The 18,690-nt window shown below is 43.8% G+C and overlaps 1 protein-coding gene across 2 annotated transcripts in view; it reads right to left on the reverse strand.

Moving 5' to 3' along the window:
• Positions 1 to 2,366: 2,366 nt before the first annotated feature.
• LOC108414698 (voltage-dependent anion-selective channel protein 2-like) overlaps positions 2,367 to 18,690 on the reverse strand; it is a 17,830-nt gene continuing 1,506 nt past the window's right edge. Inside the window, exons 1-9 of one of the 2 annotated variants that reach the window (XM_037544043.1) lie at positions 14,924 to 14,945; positions 13,067 to 13,138; positions 10,944 to 10,993; positions 10,574 to 10,726; positions 8,930 to 8,982; positions 8,623 to 8,850; positions 6,244 to 6,394; positions 3,900 to 3,957; positions 2,367 to 3,538 (exon numbers count right to left, since the gene is read on the reverse strand). In XM_037544043.1, the coding sequence (XP_037399940.1) occupies positions 3,447 to 3,538; positions 3,900 to 3,957; positions 6,244 to 6,394; positions 8,623 to 8,850; positions 8,930 to 8,982; positions 10,574 to 10,726; positions 10,944 to 10,993; positions 13,067 to 13,133 (852 nt within the window). In that variant the 5' untranslated portion in view covers positions 13,134 to 13,138; positions 14,924 to 14,945 and the 3' untranslated portion in view covers positions 2,367 to 3,446. Of the gene's footprint in view, positions 3,539 to 3,899; positions 3,958 to 6,243; positions 6,395 to 8,622; positions 8,851 to 8,929; positions 8,983 to 10,573; positions 10,727 to 10,943; positions 10,994 to 13,066; positions 13,139 to 14,923; positions 14,946 to 18,690 lie in introns of those variants that run through there. The other variant, XM_017687592.2, reaches the window with a different exon arrangement.

Below are 18,690 nucleotides of genomic sequence, written 5' to 3' on the forward strand. Positions count from 1 at the left end.
TTGTCTGTAAATTTCATGATGACTGGACTGAAAGAAACGACCCAAACTGACTTGGGAAAAACTCTGGTTCCATTGACTTCCATTAAAAGTACAGTAGGTTTTTCCCTTCTGCTGTAAAGTTACTATTTTGGAGATAGGAGGTTTTGTTCTGACAGCAGCAGCGATATGTTACATTAGTGCAGAACATGCAGCTCGCAGGACGGGACACGAACACCACTGGTTTAGCCTATAAAGTGCCATTTAAGTGACAAGTGATCCTAAGCATCTTACACTGGGACCATTTCAGCTTTTATAGACTGACCGTTTGAGTTACCTGAGGTCCATTTTGTGATTGTTAGAGCTGTAATGGTTTAAATCAGATATGGGACGAGGTGCCGTGATTACCAGCAGACTACTGTCTCTGCATTATTGAATCATGTTTTATGTGATTGTTTTCCAGATTTTAATATTGTAACAAAGGGTAAATGAGTAATAAGTGATGTGTAAAATCACAGTTACTGAAGTAAATGAAATATTGCATATAGGAGCCGCCTGTCCTGTCGTTTTTCCAAACTAACATCAATATCTGAAGCTATCTTGGTGTGGGGTCCCACTGGTATAAGAGCTGGATAATCAAATCAACCGATCAATATTAATCTTATCGGAATGGCAAAAAGTCCTGCCGATAAAGCATCAGTGCTGTTTTGAAGCTGAATGTATATTAAGCACAGATTTCTGAGAATTTATACAATCTAAAAACACCGTAATCGTTAACATAAAATACAGTGATATGCAAATGTTTGAACACTGGCAGTAGAGCGTCAGACTGAAGAGCTCAGCGACTTTAAACACGACACTGTCATAGGATGCCACCTCAACCACAAGTCAGTCTGTGAAATTTCAGCACTGCTAGATCTGCCCCAGACAACCGTAAGTGCTATTACTGTGAAATGTAAGCAGCAAGGAGAACGTTACCTGACTGCACTGTGCTAGCTGTAAAGTTTGGTGGAGGAGGGATGATGATATGCGGCTGTTTTTCAGGGGTTGGTCTAGACCTTAGTTCTAGTGAAGGGAAATCTTAACGCTTCAACACCAAGACATTTTGGACAATTGTACGCTTCGAACTTTGTGGGAACAGTTTGGTGAAGAACCTTTCCTGTTCCAGCGTGACTGAGCCCCAGTAACCAAAGAAGCTCCATAAAGTCATGACTGGGTGAGTTTGGTGTGGAAGAACTTGTGGAAGAACCCTCAAAGAGTCCTGACCTCAACCCAATAGAACACCTTTGGTATGAACTAGAGCAGAGATTGTGAGCCAGACCCTCTCGTCCAACATCAGTGTCTGACCTCACACGTTCTTCTGGATGAATGGGCAGAAATTCCCAGTCTCTCCAACATCTTGTAGAAGCTTCCCAGAAAGGTGGAAGCTGTTAGAGATGCAGAATGGGAGTCATAAAAGCTCCCGTAATGTTGTAGGTGCCCCAGTTATAGAACCGCTTACGAAGTTCTGCCCCAGTGCTACATTTATATTAGACGTGGGTTTGTTCATCAGGCCAGTGAAGCACTGAGTGACTAGAACTACGCCTTGTTCATATTTTCATGTAAAGTGGCGTGAGGTATTAACAAAGGCCGCCGTATGAAGTTCGAGCTTTACGCTACGTTTACGTCACGTCGTCTTCCCTGAGTTTAATCCGTGAACTAAAACTAGGCCTTATAAATTTATCATTTCTGACTATAAATATGAACTGATAGAATATCATAAACACTTAAAACAGTTTTCAGAATTTTTAGCTTCTTAAAACGTGATCAAGACCCAGATTTAGTGCAGCACCGAAATTCCAGGTGTTAATCCACAACTTTGATGACTTGAGCTCTCCAGACGTCTGGTTCCCATCACCACCACTGTGAACACCGAACCACTCTCAATGACTCCGTTTACATCTTAACCATTTAATTATGCAGACATTTCGCAAAACTGGTGAAGTTCCCCTTCAACACTCCTGGGATCAACACTCCTGGGATCCTCCTGCAGGAGAAAGGAACGAAGACAGCGAGCCACGCGACGTGTCCGCAGGAAACCAGCTTTAATGTGCAAATCGATCAAGGTGCTATCATCTTTAAAAGCAGAGAGGAGGACGTCCCCTACAGCGACCAGGTGAGGTTTACAGGAGCACTACGTTCATCAGACCTGCCCTTCAGCACAGAGTCACAGACAGCGAGGACCTGCTGAGCGTGGGAGAGGAATCACGGGAGAAAGCAGAGGCTCAGGTCTGGAGAGAGACGGATCTCAGCAGGACAACAGCAAACAAATAAGCACAGACCGATGGGGCGTCGCGTTGTCAGGGGCAACCAGGTGTGCTCACTCTCAAAGCTGATCAATAACAGTGGAATCGCTATTAGAACACGGTTTATTTCAGGTTAGAAGACCAGCAAATTAAAGACAGACAACAGATGGACCGGCTGTGTGTTGGGTTTGTATATACATTAAAGGGCCCATATCTGACATTTTCCTCATCTGACATTTAACCCACTCCTTATAACTTCTGTGTGAGTGGGCGGGGCTAAACTGAATTAGCAGGCACGTGTAACTGTGACATCACAAAATAATCATCTGATTATTCGAATGGTTAAGTAAATAGCATGCGCTGTTTTCTGAGATCGGAGTAAGGTCTAGAACTCCGATTAAAAAATCCGATGGCTAGATTTTCCTTGGTCATCAGATTCCTCAGCTGTGAGCTCTCGGATTTCTTTCTGATTTCTCAGTCTGAGCATGTGTGAAAACAGACGGCGGTACCGGAAATAAGCAGCAGCGTCGCCGCACGACGCAGCAAAACACTGAAACCAAATACATGCTTGACTAAAAGGAGGATGTAAATATTCTTCATCTTCTAGATTATGTCTGTTTATATTTTCAGGTAAAGTGGCACAATGTTTTAAAAAAAGCCGTCTTATGTCACGTCGTCGTTTATCGGCTGGTTGCAAAGCAGGAATCTGATTACTGTCTGACTCCTGTAGACCTGGAGTTTCCCCGTTATCTGATTAAGTGCATGTAAATGTGTCGGATTACTGACGAAATCTTTTCTGCAGTGATTGGATTATTTGTTGCATATTAACACTTTTTTGCAGTGTAGCTCCAATACATGGACTGTGGAGTGACCAGTGTTTTTGAAGCAGTGTTTACAGACCAAATCTAACTAAGTTTTCTATGATATGGGCTCTTTAAGTGAGATAACAGGACAGTGTGGTGGTGTTAACACGTCTGATCTGAGAGTAACTGGGCGTGCGGTGGATCACTGATGGTCTTTTCACATCGGCTGCACAAACTAAACACACACAGAGGACCCGGATCTATCCATATTATACCCATCCTCTCCTCAGAGCGAGAGAGAGAGAGATAAGGAGGGGGAGAGGGAGGGAGAGAGAGAGCGGGAGGGAGGAGGGAGGAGGGAGGAGTGTGGAGGGAGGCTGGTTTATGCTTCCAGCTCCAGCCCCAGGCCCAGTTTGTGTCCTCCGGAGTTGAAGCTTTTTCCGTCCACCAGAGCAGAGAGAGTCAGCTTCACCCCTACAAACACAAACAGAAGCAGAAATGAGAAACGGTGATCAGGCCCATTTCACCCCCCGCCTCTTCCACTCAGCCCTACCCCTCTGTTTTCTCGTCTAGGAGTACGGTGTCGCGAGTCTTGTTGAGAGAGGGGGGGCGGGGTGAAGTGTTGGGGCTACATGTCTGGTTCCATTGGCTTACATTGAAAGTAAAGTAGGTTCTTACTTCTGGAAAGTAACTATTTTGGAGATGCGAGGTTTTCTTCTGACAACAGCGACAATGTAGGTTAAATTTTATACAAGCTGTGATGAAGCCGAAGTGATTCTGAATTATTTTCAAGCTGCTGAATAAAGAACGAGAGGCAGTAGATGGAAACACATACCTGGCCTGAGGGTCTGCGTGTAGCCCACTCCCACCAGACTGGAGTTGTTCACTTTAGCCTAAAAGAGCAAATGCAGCTCTGTTAGTGACGATACTGGGACGAGAATTTGCTCCTAATTAGAGCTCCTTAACGAGCAGCTTGTAGCTACGTCAGAGTAACGAGCTCCGCCCACTCGCTGCTCAGCCGGCAGTTCGTTCTCCAGCTCCTTACACTAAATTCTCAAACTGTCGTCACCACTGAGCAGCTTTTCAGTCGGCAGCTGTGACAGAAGAACAGCTGAACAACCTGGAATCAGCCAGAAATGAACCCAACACCATTCGCCAGACGTGTCTGATCTTCAGAGTCGGACCAAATCAGACTGAGCCGTAAAACTGAGCCAATATCAGGTTCAGCTCAGTTTGGTCAGTTTGTCCAGATCAGTATTAATGTTGTTTTGTTCCAGCCGGTCTGTGAAGCTTCTTACAGCCCGTTTAGTTTGGCGAATGGTGTTGGGTTCATTTCTGGCTGATTCCAGGTTGTTCAGCTGTTCTTCTGTCACAGCTGCCGACTGAAAAGCTGCTCAGTGGCGACGACAGTTTGGGAATTTAGCGTCGTCTCGTCTTCAGAGTCGGACCAAATCGGCTGTCGGTCAGATGTGGTCTTAACAGCGTCCGTTTTCTGTTTGTGGCGAAGTCAGATGTAAAAACGTTCAGATGGCTCGAGCGTCTCCTACAGCTGTCAGAGTGGTTGCTTAGCAACAGCGTGTCAGCAGTGCTTGTGATGCTCTGGTAAAATAACAGCCCAGTTAGACGCCTCTCAACCAATCGGCTCGCGTGGCCGGAACCGACTCGTATAATTTCATACAGTGAATCACGAGCTTTAAACATGAGCGCACTTTTAAGGATGTTATAAGGGCAGCAGAGGAAGTACTGCTGTAACTAGACTAACTATTTTAGTTGATGTTAGCTAGAACCAAGATATTCTCTGTTCTCAATGTTACCTCAACAAACTGACATGCTGGCTCATCATTAATTATATGGCACGATGTCAAATTCGTCATAACAGCAGAAGCCTTTTGGTGCTATACACAGAACCCTTTTCAAAGGGTAGGAGCCCCGCTGGTGACATCCTGCATAAATAAAAATAACGCGTGGGAATGAGATCCTAATGCGTGGCCACGAGTTAGTAAGCTGTGATCTCGTTCCCACGCCTTACTAAGTCATGGCCATGCATTATTGTTATTTACACAGGATGTCACCAGTGGGGCTCCGCAGTTTCACAAGGTCTCTCCAAAGTTTTATGAAGTTGATGCAGGAAAAAGGGGTTAATAACATGTAAGAACGTAATAAAAGTGATTCAAATGAACTAAATACGAAAAAATAAGATTTATAATAAAATATACATAAAACAGGTAGAAAACAAACAGCAATTAAAGCGTAAATAAATGTAAAAATGAATCAGAAAGATAAAACAGGATAAAAAAACAAAATAAATGAAATAATAATAAAAATGATTAATTAAAACAAGAATAAGAACATGAACAATAATAAATAAACAAATCAAAATAAAACTCGTATAATGACTTGTATTCATTTCACACACTGCGCTGCACCAGATCCAGGGAAACGGACCAGCGACGCTCCCTCTGTTCACAAACGATACGTTTCAACGTGTTTAAGCTCTTAAGATTCACACGATATGCTGAGAAAAGCTTCTGGTGACATATTGTGGCATAACTGGTCAGTTCCAGCGCCACAAAGAACAGTTAGAAGACGTTCCCGGGTTGTTGTGTGAATCATGAGAAAGAAGCGTAATTAGTTTATATTCATCATTTGGCATAAAATCAATATTTGGCTTGGCTTTACAGTCGATACACCGGCCGGATCAACTCGACTTACATGCGTTCGTCCACCTGAAGGAAAGTGCATCACTACCTATAGTAACTACATTTACATTTACAGCATGTGGCTGACGCTCTGATCCAGAGCGACTTACAGTTTGATCATTTTACACAGGGAGGCCAAGGTGGTGTTGGGAGTCTTGCCCAAGGACTCTTATTGGTTTAGTGTAGGGTGGTTACCCAGGTGGGGATTGAACCCCAGTCTACAGCGTAGAAGGCAGAGGTGTTACCCACTACACCAACCAACCCCCTAACTAAAGGAGTGTGGAGGAGTAAAACCGTCCTGGGAGAGTTTTGAGGTTTTACCCTCTGCTCTTCATCAGTTTTACCATACGATGGAAATAAGAGCACAGCCGATAGTGAACAGCGTGCAGCTACATTAGTGCAGCGTCGTGTTTGTGAACACGCCCTGTGAAAACCTACAGAAGGTGACTTTGTACTGTATGTAGTGTGTATGTTACTCACGCTGATGGAGGCGCTGGAGTCCAGCTGGTATTTGGCTGCGATGCCGAAGCGTGTGCTGTTGTTGCCGGCGGTCCAGGCCAGATTAACCGCCGTCTCCAAATTACCGTTGACCTTCTGATAGACAGAGCCTCCGAACTCAGAGCCATCATTACTGCACACACAGATACAGACAGAGAAACAGACCCTCATCATCATTATTATTATTATATTTGGGCAGTCGATGAAAACGAGCCATTTGTCAGACAGACAAAACGTTCTGACCACCTCCTCGTTTCTACCCTCACTGTCCACTTTATCAGCTCCACTTACTGTATAGCTGCACTCTGTAGTTCTACAGTTACAGACTGTAGTCCATCTGTTTCTCTGATACTCTGTTACCCTGTTCTTCAGTGGTCAGGACCCCCATGGACCCTCACAGAGCAGGTACTGTTTGGGTGGTGGGTCATTCTCAGCACTGCAGTAAAACTGACGTGGTGGTGGTGTGTTAGTGTGTGTTGTGCTGGTCTGAGTGGATCAGACACAGCAGTGCTGCTGGAGTTCGTAAATTAAAACTAACTTGAAACATAAAGCGTCAAACCTCCTCTACAGGGAATACATCACGGCATTTTTCTGCAAATTTTTGTGCAGTTTTAACAAAATGGAAAACATTTTTTAAAAATCTAAACATGTAACGTCAAATGTGCCGTCATTTGGACTCGAGCCTAATTTTATGTCTTTCTGTGTTTTAGGACATCAAATTTAGCACAAACAGAAATTTAAATGTGTTAAAATGTGATGTATGTTATTTAAGGTCAGACACTTCGCCTCATTTCCAGTTTACCAAGTCGTTTACTCGTCCTAACTCTCTTGTTTAGACACCCTTAAACGTGGGAAACTTCATACTGGTTTCCCGACACACTCCGCCCAGTCTCCTACGGATCCTCCAAGACAGCTTCATAATGTCTTCATAAAAGGACAATTTCTTCTCGTATTTCAATTTATTTGACTTCATCATTCACTCTGATACTATTCCATCTGTTTTTCCTTCTTTTTTGTAGCTTTTCTTAGCATTAAAAAGTTAAAATGCACTGCGGTTCAATCAGTCAATACTAGACTAGATTCACCCTTTAACCCTGAAGATCAGCACAGACGGCTGGTCACCATAGCAACACAGACGACAGTCTCGCCCAGCTAGTAGCTACGAAACGGCAAAGAGAGAGATTTAAGACGAACATCGATAATCTGGAGACGAATGGACTGATTAGTGTTTATAGTCACTCCAGCTGGTTTCCTGATACGTTTAATCTGAAACGAGAAACTGACTAACGTTAAAAAGTCACGAGGCTGAAGTCGCTTCTCATTCACCAGCTTCATGTTGGAATTTTCTCGATCCACCTTAAATGCTGCTGCAGTTACATTCTGGTGCCTCAGCCGCCATTTTAAGGTGGAACGGAAACCTTCGAACAAGAAGCTGGTGAATGGGAAGCGACTTCAGCCTCGTAAAGAGTCCAACGTCGAGAGACGTTTTACAAGAAACTGATCTGCTTCTGTGGAGAAGTTTCCTGCTGGAGATGCGAGAAAAGCGGCTACAGCTGAGCTGAAGCTGAAAGCAGAGCGGAGTCAGTCTGAGTTTTTATTTATATTATGTTTCTTAGTCTTTACTAGTACATTAGAACATACTGAGACGGAGTTACAGCCAAGATGGTCAAACGTTACTTCAATAAAATGGACATAAAATGTTGTTGGGCAAAATGTCTCTACTTCACATTTGGGCCCCTGATCTAGACCTGCCAGAGTGAACCATCCTTTCTTTACTACTTTACTGCTCTGTAGTACTAAACTACTGTAAGGGGCCCTTCTCTTACATATCGCAGCAGTCCGAGGAAAGCCTTTCAGTTTTTGACATAATTTGGAAAATGCCCGCTGGTCTTCACATTGTGTGTAAATTTCATGATGAATGGACCAAAAGAAACGACCCAGACTGACTTGGAAAGACGTCTGGTTCCATTGACTTGCATTAAAAGTAAAGTAGGTTTTTTCCTTCTCCTGTAAAGTCGCCGTTTTGGAGATGCAAGGTTTTCCTCTGACAACAGCGGCATGTACACGGCATTTTCCCTTGTCTGTGCGATGTCCACTGAGGATGTTCTGGGTTTTTTCTTGGTTTTTTTGTGTCTACATATTTAAAAAGATCATTCTTAATACAGCAATCTCATGCCGATCTGTAATTTTTGTGAAATATCAGCGATGACCTAGAAATTGACAAACAATTTCACTTAGAAAATCAACAAAACCGTTCATTTGACCAGCGGCGGGTGAAGTTTTAAATACGACCGTCACTCAAATTGGCATCAAATGGTTGATTTCATCACCGAGCCAGAAATACTGTCTGCAGAAACTCACACATTGGTGTGCAGCTGAAAGTCTCCGGTCTTGTAGCCAATGGCGAAGTTGTTGCGGGTCATTTTGGATTTGGCACTGTCAAAGGTCATCTGGTAGCCGGCGAGCCAGCCCTCGTAGCCCAGAACGCCGGCCGCGTGGATGGTGGGACCGGCGAAGTCAAAATCAACATCACAGCCCACGTTGAGGAACTCGCGCTTATAGGCCGTCTTCACCTTCCCGCTCTTCTTTCTGTCGCAGAGAAACAGCGTTACACCATCACAGCTGACCGTCCACTGCGGTCAGGCCTGCAGTGAAGAACTAGCCTTACCCTGTGTTTGGAGAGAACGTCGTGTCAAAGGCCAACTTCAGTCCTTTAGTGATCTGTAAGGGCAATCAATCAATCAATCAATCAATCTTTATTTTGTTAATGTTATTTTAACCCAGTGACCCTCATTTACAATGTAGCCAAGCAAATTACAGAGATTGAAAAAGTTTAAATGAAATTTACGAATAAAAAAAAAAAAAAAAATCAGCAGGACAAAAAATAAATTTAAAATAGGCGTAAAATAAGTAAAATATATAATGAACACATTAAAATGAAGTAAAGGAACCAACGCAGATAACAAGCAATAAAAAAAACGGATCTTAAAAAAAAATTATTTACTATAATCACTGTCGACGGAAGAAAACCTCATTTCTCTGTTTTGGATGTTTTTCAGTTTTTGACATAATTTGAAAACACAATGGCCATATATAATATATATATATATATATATATATATATATATATATATATATATATATATATATAGTGTGTAAACTTCATTATGAATAGACCAACAGAAATGACCCAAAATTACTTGCAAATAAGTCCGGTTCCATTGACCTACATTAAAAGAAGAGTAGGTTTTTCCTTCTCCTGTAAAGTTACCATTTTGGAGATACGAGGGTTTGTTCATGCAGTATCCACCAAAAGTGAGCTCACCCCTCACATTTCTGCAGATATTCTATCTTCTGATGGGACGTCACTGTAGAACTGAAACTCTGATATAAGTTAAAGTGGTCAGTGTGCAGCTTGTATAGCAGTGCAGATTTACTGTCCTCTGAAAAGAACAACACACAGACATTAATGTCTAAACAGCTGGCAGCACAAGTGAGTCCACCTCACAGTGGACGTGTCCAGATTGGGCTCAGAGGGTCAATATTTAGTGTGACCATCATGATTATCTAGCACCACCTGAACCCTCTTGGGCCTGGAATTCACCAGAGCTGCACAGGCTGCTACTGGAATCCTCTTCCACTCCTCCATGATGACGTCACAGAGCTGGTAGATGTGAGACACCCTGAGCTCCTCCTCCTTCTGCTTGAGGACGCCCCACAGGTGCTCGATTGGGTTTAGGTCTGGAGACGTACTTGGCCAGTCCATCACCTTTACCTTCAGCAACGCCGTGGTCATGAGTAATCCATGTTCTTGGACTGCTTGTCTTCAGCAAACTATTTCCGGGCTTTCTTGCGCGTCAGCTTCAGAAGAGGCTTCCTTCTGGGACGACGGCCATGCAGACCGAGTTGATTCATTGTGCAGCGTATGGTCAGCACTGACAGGATGATCTCCCACTTCTTCAACCTCTGCAGCAACGCTGGCAGCACTCATGCATCTATTTTTTGAAGCCAATCTCTGGATGTGACGCTGAACACACGGACTAAACTTCTTTAGTTGACCCTGGCGAGGCCTGTCCCAAGTGGAACCTGTCCTGGAAAACCGCTGTGTGACCTTGTCCACTGTGTTATAGCTCAGCTTCAGGGTGTTAGCAGTCTTCTTATAAGCCTAGGCGTCTTTGTGGAGAGCAACACTTCTATTTCTACAGAGTTTCATTTCACAGTGTCGTCCCATGAAAAGATGGAATAAAATATTTGCAGAAATGTGAGGGGTGCACTCACTTTTGTGAGATACTGTACATGTATGTGTGCGTACCTGGTCCTCGACGGTGATCTCGGTGCCGAGTGTGTTGTCCGTGTTCCATTTCTCGGTGAAGGTGAGGCCGTACTCGTCCCATTTGTACTTGGTCTCCAGGTTAGCGTTCACTTTGGTGGTGTCTATGTTAGACGAGCCGGATGTCTTGAACTCCTGATTTAAAACAGACGTTCAGGTTTAAATCAGACATCTCAACTTTATTCATATGGTCCCCTTCATACATAAAAACCCAGCTCAAAGTGCTTCACACAATGTTTACATTAACGTTCATAAAATTAACGAAACCATCGGACTGAACTGTCTTTTCCTCTGTGATCACACCAAACAAAACCGTCTACAAAAACTAAATCCACATGCCGTCAGTACCCACCACTCCATTCGCTGACTTGGTCTTCACGTCGAGCTTCACCAGCCCAAAGCCTTCCAGAAACAAAGCACATTGAAAAAAACAGAATTTGAAACATTACTGGACACAATTTACTGTCCTATGCAAAAGACGCCCTTGCTCAAATTCCATGTTGCTGATTTTCTGAATATAAGTAAAGCTGCACATCTACAGAGACACACTTCTGGACATTTTAATGCACAATAAAGGTTTATTTGCTGAATTTAGCATATTGGAAATAAAATTTGGCCTGTGCAAAAATGATGGACCATTAAAATTTGGGGATGATTTAATTTCAGTTAGATAAATCAACAAAGACGTCATTTGACTGGGGGTGTCCAAATCTTTGCGTCCAACAGTAATTACGTCACGTTTTTCTGAGTATATGGGGGGTACGGTCAGTACGTCTAGAACCCAGGTGTCAGACATAAGATTCTATTAATATAAGCCCATTTTACAACGAGCTGCACTACAGTCCCCAGCATGCACTGCAACAGAATGTGCTCTGACTCTCCTGCCCCAACAAGAATCTATGGGACAGCGTTTACGCCTCAATTCTACACAGTTCTACACCAGTCATGTCAACAAATGCATTTCAGCTGCAGGTCAACCAACACAAATACTGAACGTCAGCTCAGCAGCTCAGAAACCGAGCCCAAGTATTAAAGAACCTGCAGTAAAGAAAGGATCCAGGTGTCTAGATCCAGCAAATAGGGACTATTTCAAGCTCTACTACAAACGTCTGCATTTTACTGCAGAGTTTTTTTTTGGCATTTTGAATAAACAAAGGCCTGTTGGGGTTACAGCACAACGTTAATTAAAAATTAAATAAAAACATTTTTTCTATGGCCCATTGCTTCTTTACTGGTTGGGTTGGACAGCACTGGTCTAGAGCGCTGGTCTGTAAACACCAACATGCAAAATTCTGCACTCCATTCTGAGTTCCACCGTCCCCTTGTGGCTCCACAGCTGAATCAGATCAGCAGGTAATAATAAAATAATCCTCCTCTACAGTAAAATAAAGCTCTGCTGATCCTTCAACACAGTTTAACAGTAAATGGTCTTGAACGCTGGAGTTAATGTAGAACTGCTGATTCACCCTTTAACCCTGAAGATCAGCGCAGACGGCTGGTCACCATAGCAACACAGACGACAGTCTCGCCCAGCTAGTAGCTACGAAACGGCAAAGAGAGAGATTTAAGACGAACGTCGATAATTTGGAGACGAATGGGCTGATTAGTGTTTATAGTCACTCCAGCTGGTTTCCTGATACGTTTAATCTGCAACCAGAAACTGACGAACGCTAAAAAGACGCAAAGCCAAAGTCAGTTTCTCACTCGCCAGCTTCTCGTTCAAATTGTCCCGTTCCACCTTAAATGGTGCAGCAGTGACATTCTGGTGCCTCAGCCTCCATTTAAGGTGGAACGGGAAAATTCAGAAAGAAGCTGGCGAATGAGAGAAGTCTAAAACTAAGACATTTTACAAGAAACGATCCCATTTTTCTGGTAAAGTTTCCTGCTGGAGATGTGAGAAAAGCACCTATAGCTGAGCTGAAGCTGAAAGCAGAGCAGAGCCAGTCTGTGTTTTCATTTATATTACATTTTTTAGTCTATACTAGTACCATCGGCATATACTACGACAAATTTACAGTCAAGACGGTAAATTTGACACAATCTTGTGGCTCCCAAGGTGGTTTGATTTTTATTAAAAGGACAAATTGGCTCTTCATATTATTTGGGTTGCGATGCCTGAGTAACCCCACATATTTATCCATCTGTTCCGCCTGCAGCGCTTTAGCTCCGCCCATTCACGTAGACAAAGACTTTCAGCCCGGACTGCGTTTTGACTGAAGAACAATACAGGAAAGCCAATCAAAACAGAGCTCATTTACATACATCAAAAGGCACATAAATGTCTTAACTCTAAGGGATGAAGCCAGGCTGGAAAATGATCATGAATAAATGAACTGTGGCTGATTTTAGCACATAAAACCACACAAGTGTGCCATGTGGAATCATAACAAGCGGAAAATGAGGACTATGGGCGCTTTAAAGTGAATTAAAGTGTAATTCCTAAGTGTGAGAGAGGGTGCGTGTTGAGCTCCGTACCATATCCCTTATTGAAAATGTCCTTTGCAGATTTGCCGAGGTCAGCGTACGCTGGAGGAACAGCCATTTCAGCTGGAAAGGAGGGGAAAAAAAAAAAGATAAAAACACAGTTTCCCTGCAAAACAACACAAATACTACTGCAACCAAAACAGCAGCCAGTAATACTGTGTACAGAAAGAAAAACAGCCTCGAGCTGAAGCTGCACTTCCTGTTCCTTCCTTCTACGACTCTATATGATCATTCTGGGAGGACGTGTTTGTAATTTCACACAATTTCCTGAAATGACTGGATGAACTCCTCCCGGTTCTTTATTACTGCGTGATTCTGACCACAGACAACGACCCACGGTTTCCCATCACTAAAGACAGGATTACTCATGCAGCACATTTCAAGCTCAGAGGTACTTTAGGTATGATAAACACATAAAAAGCTAAAATCTTTATAATGTATACATTAAAATACATACAAAACACAGGTAACCTGTCAATCATGTACTAATGCGACATTATTAATGCTACTCAGTTTTTTTTAGCACATTTTAGAACCTTCGTCAGAGCACACTGGAAAAAATCAACAAGCAGCAAACTAACAAAAGCAGCAGTTTGGTGGAGCGCCAGTTCCCCTCAAGAACCTCCACTCAAACAAGAACCCCCAAGATGTATGAACGAGTGCGAGAGGATACAATCATATATATGACATATACAGTCAATGAGTATATACATGATATGCATTATATACTATATCGCCAGAAGTATTCGGTCGTCTGGCTTCACACGCATATGAACTTGAGTGACGTCCCATTCTTAATCCATAGGGTTTAATATGATGTCGGCTCACACTTTGCAGCTATAACAGCTTCAGCTCTTCTGGGAAGGCTGTCCACAAGGGTTAGGAGTGTTTATGGGAATTTTTGACCGTTCTTCCAGAAGCACATTTGTGAGGTCAGACACTGATGATGGATGAGAAGGCCTGGCTCACAGTCTCCGTTCTAATTCATCCCAAAGGTGTTCTATGGGGTTGAGGTCAGGACTCTGTGCAGGCCAGTCAAGTTCTTCCACACCAAACTGGCTCATCCGTGTCTTTATGGACCTGCTTTGTGCACTGGTGGGCAGTCATGTTGGAACAGGAAGGGGCCGTCCCCAAACTGTTCCCACAAAGTTGGGAGCGTGAAATGGTCCAAAATCTCTTGGTGCTGAAGCTTTAAGAGTTCCTTTCACTGGAACTAAGGGGCCGAGCCCAACTCCTGAAAAACAACCCCACACCATGATCCCCCCTCCACCAAACTACCGTCTCCTGACAACCGCCAAACCCAGACTCGTCCATCAGTTTGCCAGACGGAGAAGCGTGATTGGTCACTCCAGAGAACATTAACAATGTATTGTAACAAAAGAAGAACCTTTTTGGGTGCTATATAGAACCGTTTTCTATATATAATGTCTATAGCACATTCATGCATATTTTCCATCAATCTAAAGATCCCTCTGATGATGCAAAAAAAACTTTTAATCATGCATAAGGGTTCTTTGAGTGTCTCTGGTTCTATAAAGAATCATTCTCTTTACTAAAGAACCCTTGAAGAAGCATCTTTTGAAGAGTGTGTACTAGCTATTAAACAAACAAACAAGTAAACATTTCCCATAAATGTGTTACAGCGCACAGTCACAAGCTAAAACTTTAAGGTAGAACCAGAACAATCAGAGGAAATAAGAGGTTTCTTTTATTTACGTTCATTTAGCTCAAGCTAAATAATGAACATCTAACCAGCTCACATTATGAGCCGTTTGCAGTTTCTCTGTATAATCAATATGTTAAATCTAGTGAGCGGAAAATAAGCGTGTAATAGTTTTCCTTCCTTACAGCAGAGCAGAGGACGTGTGACTGACTCAGTCACTGCAGAAGAGGAAACGGTGAATTCCGCTCTTTCAGCTCGGAGATGAAAACAGAACTTCAGCTCCAGAGACGACCTGCAGAAGACAGTCTGCAGTCAAACCGGCCGAGCCGCCTAACCCCTCCCTGACACACACACGTCCAGTAATAAGTCATCCAGAGATCAGCACACACACACACACACACACACTCTCCACGCAGAACCCGCAACACTGCCTCAGATGCACGGTACTGTAGGTGGTTTACTCAGGAAACACAGCCGGAATCATCAGTTAGTTTGATTTAGACCGAAACCGCAGGTTGTGTTAAACATGTGAATGTTCATCTGACCCGTCTGACCGCTGTGAGGGTCAGAGGCGGGTGGTTCAGTTCTAAAGAATAAAGTCCTGCCCAGGATATTGTTCCAACTGCTTGTTCGCACAAAACCAGCAGTTAGTGTTCATCAATCCTGACGAGGGATCTTACTGAGCCTGAACGACCCACTTCTGATGTGGGCGTGGCCTAATGTTTTGATATATACATATGATTGACAGCCTTCAGTCCAACACTGCCAACCTGCTAAAGTTCCAGCGCTGAAGCAGAACTAAACACAACAGCGCGAATGAAGAAACGAGGGGAACAGGTTCTACATGTACAGGTGGTGGTTACCTACTGTTTGGTCTTTAGCTTTCTCTTGGTGGTTAGCTTTCGCTTGGTCTTTAGCTTTATCTTGGTGGTTAGCTTTCGCTTGGTCTTTAGCTTTGCCTTGGTGGTTAGCTTTATCTTGGTGGTTAGCTTTCGCTTGGTCTTTAGCTTTATCTTGGTGGTTAGCTTTCGCTTGGTCTTTAGCTTTATCTTGGTGGTTAGCTTTCGCTTGGTCTTTAGCTTTATCTTGGTGGTTAGCTTTCGCTTGGTCTTTAGCTTTCTCTTGGTGGTTAGCTTTCGCTTGGTCTTTAGCTTTCTCTTGGTGGTTAGCTTTCGCTTGGTCTTTAGCTTTATCTTGGTGGTTAGCTTTCGCTTGGTCTTTAGCTTTCTCTTGGTGGTTAGCTTTCGCTTGGTCTTTAGCTTTATCTTGGTGGTTAGCTTTCGCTTGGTCTTTAGCTTTATCTTGGTGGTTAGCTTTCGCTTGGTCTTTAGCTTTATCTTGGTGGGTAGCTTTCGCTTGGTCTTTAGCTTTATCTTGGTGGGTAGCTTTCGCTTGGTCTTTAGCTTTATCTTGGTGGTTAGCTTTATCTTGGTGGTTAGCTTTCGCTTGGTCTTTAGCTTTATCTTGGTGGTTAGCTTTCGCTTGGTCTTTAGCTTTCTCTTGGTGGTTAGCTTTCGCTTGGTCTTTAGCTTTATCTTGGTGGTTAGCTTTCGCTTGGTCTTTAGCTTTGCCTTGGTGGTTAGCTTTCGCTTGGTCTTTAGCTTTATCTTGGTGGTTAGCTTTCGCTTGGTGGTTAGCTTTGCCTTGGTGGTTAGCTTTCGTTTGGTCTTTAGCTTTATCTTGGTGGTTAGCTTTCGCTTGGTGGTTAGCTTTCGCTTGGTGGTTAGCTTTCGCTTGGTGGTTAGCTTTCGCTTGGTGGTTAGCTTTCGCTTGGTGGTTAGCTTTGCCTTGGTGGTTAGCTTTCGCTTGGTCTTTAGCTTTATCTTGGTGGTTAGCTTTTGCTTGGTCTTTAGCTTTGTCTTGGTCTGTGGGTAGACAACACGGACAGGCTGCTGACTGGCTACAGCTGCTAAAGGTGAACCCTACGCTGGACACTTGTGATAGACTATATTTCCAAAAGTCTTCACTCACCCATCCAAATCATTGAATTCAGGTGTTCCAGTCTCTTCCATGGCCACAGGTGTATAAAGCCGAGCCCCTAGGCCTGCAGACTGCTTCTACAGACATTAGTGAAAGAATGGGTCGCTCTCAGGAGCTCAGTGAATTCCAGCGTGGTGCCATGATCGGACGCCACCTGTGCAGCAAGTCCAGTCGGGAAATTTCCTCACTACTAAATATTCCACAGTCCACTATCAGTGGGATTATAACAAAGTGGAAGCGATTGGGAACGACAGCAACTCAGCCACGAAGTGGTCAGCCACGTAAAATGACAGAGCGGTCAGCGGATGCTGAGGGGCATAGTGCGCAGAGGTCACCAACTTTCTGCAAAGTCCATCACTACAGACCTCCAAACTTCATGTGGCCTTCAGATCAGCTCAAGAACAGCGTAGAGAGCTTCATGGAATGGGTTTCCATGGCCGAGCAACTGCATCCAAGCCTTACATCACCAAGCGCAATGCAAAGCGTGGAATGCAGTGGTGTAAAGCGCCGCCACTGGACTCTAGAGCAGTGGCGACGTGTTCTCTGGAGTGACCAATCACGCTTCTCCATCTGGAAATCCAGTGGACAAGTCTGGGTTTGGCGGTTGCCAGGAGACGGTACTTGTCTGACTGTATTGTGCTGAGTGTAAAGTTTGGTGGAGGGGGGATCATGGTGTGGGGGTGTTTTTCAGGAGTTGGGCTCGGCCCCTTAGTTCCAGTGAAAGGAACTCTTAAAGCTTCAGCACCAAGAGATTTTGGACAATTTCATGCTCCCAACTTTGTGGGAACAGTTTGGGGACGGCCCCTTCCTGCTCCAACATGACTGAGCACCAGTGCACAAAGCAGGTCCATAAAGACGTGGATGAGCCAGTTTGGTGTGGAAGAACTTGACTGGCCTGCACAGAGTCCTGACCTCAACCCCATAGAACACCTTTGGGATGAATTAGAGCGGAGACTGTGAGCCAGGCCTTCTCGTCCAACATCAGTGTCTGACCTCACAAATGCGCTTCTGGAAGAACGGTCAGAAATTCCCATAAACACTCCTAACCCTTGTGGAAAGCCTTCCCAGAAGAGATGAAGCTGTTGTAGCTGCATATTGCTATTTTGAATATATAATGTATTTATATTTTTGTAGCCTGCACTGTATTCGGCAGTCTCCCAGGAGGGCAGGATGGGCGTCCAGACTAATTAAACACAATAAACCGCCCTAACTATAGATACCAGCTTAGCAGAGGTGGGTAGTAACCATGTCATTTACTCATGTGCTTTAGAGGCCAGAGCTGCACTATGTACTCAAAGCTCAGTACATTTTCAGCACTTTGTCTTTTATTATAATAAATCGATCTACAGATAATCTAGTGCTACACTGACGCTGTGCTGTGTTTTACAGTCACTGTGTTTACATGCAAAGATCTGTGCCAATCTGATTGAACACAATCCGATTACAGATTCAGGCTGAGGTGTTCAATCTCACTCTACTCCACAATCTGGTGGAAGATCTCCGTTTACACCCTCACTACAAGAACTCGGATCCAAAATGAGATCCTCCCACTGAGCTGCATCCCCCGTCACCTAAACTCTATTTTACTTCTAAAAATATTGGGACACTAATCCAAATGTGCACATGAGCTGCTAAGCCTCCACCCAACCCAGCTGACTCAGCGTTCCATCAACCATCGGAAAACACGACGACGATCGGAAAATAAATCCGGGTTTGAATTGATCCAAAACTAAAGAGCGGAAAACGTCCCGAAGCGGCGGAAAGAGACCCAGTGTGTTCAACACCCATCACAAGAGAACATCTACCCTCTTAAACATGATGGTTCTTCAAGGGTTCCTCAGTAAAGACAATGGTTCTATGAACCCTGAACACTCAAAAGAACCCTTTGCACGACTAAGATTTTTCAGATTGATCGAGAACGCGCTGCAGATGGTTCTATAGAGAACCTTTTCGAAAAGGGTTCTGTTGCTGT

The sequence above is a fragment of the Pygocentrus nattereri genome, chromosome 13, assembly GCF_015220715.1.
Source record: "Pygocentrus nattereri isolate fPygNat1 chromosome 13, fPygNat1.pri, whole genome shotgun sequence".
NCBI lineage: Eukaryota > Metazoa > Chordata > Actinopteri > Characiformes > Serrasalmidae > Pygocentrus > Pygocentrus nattereri.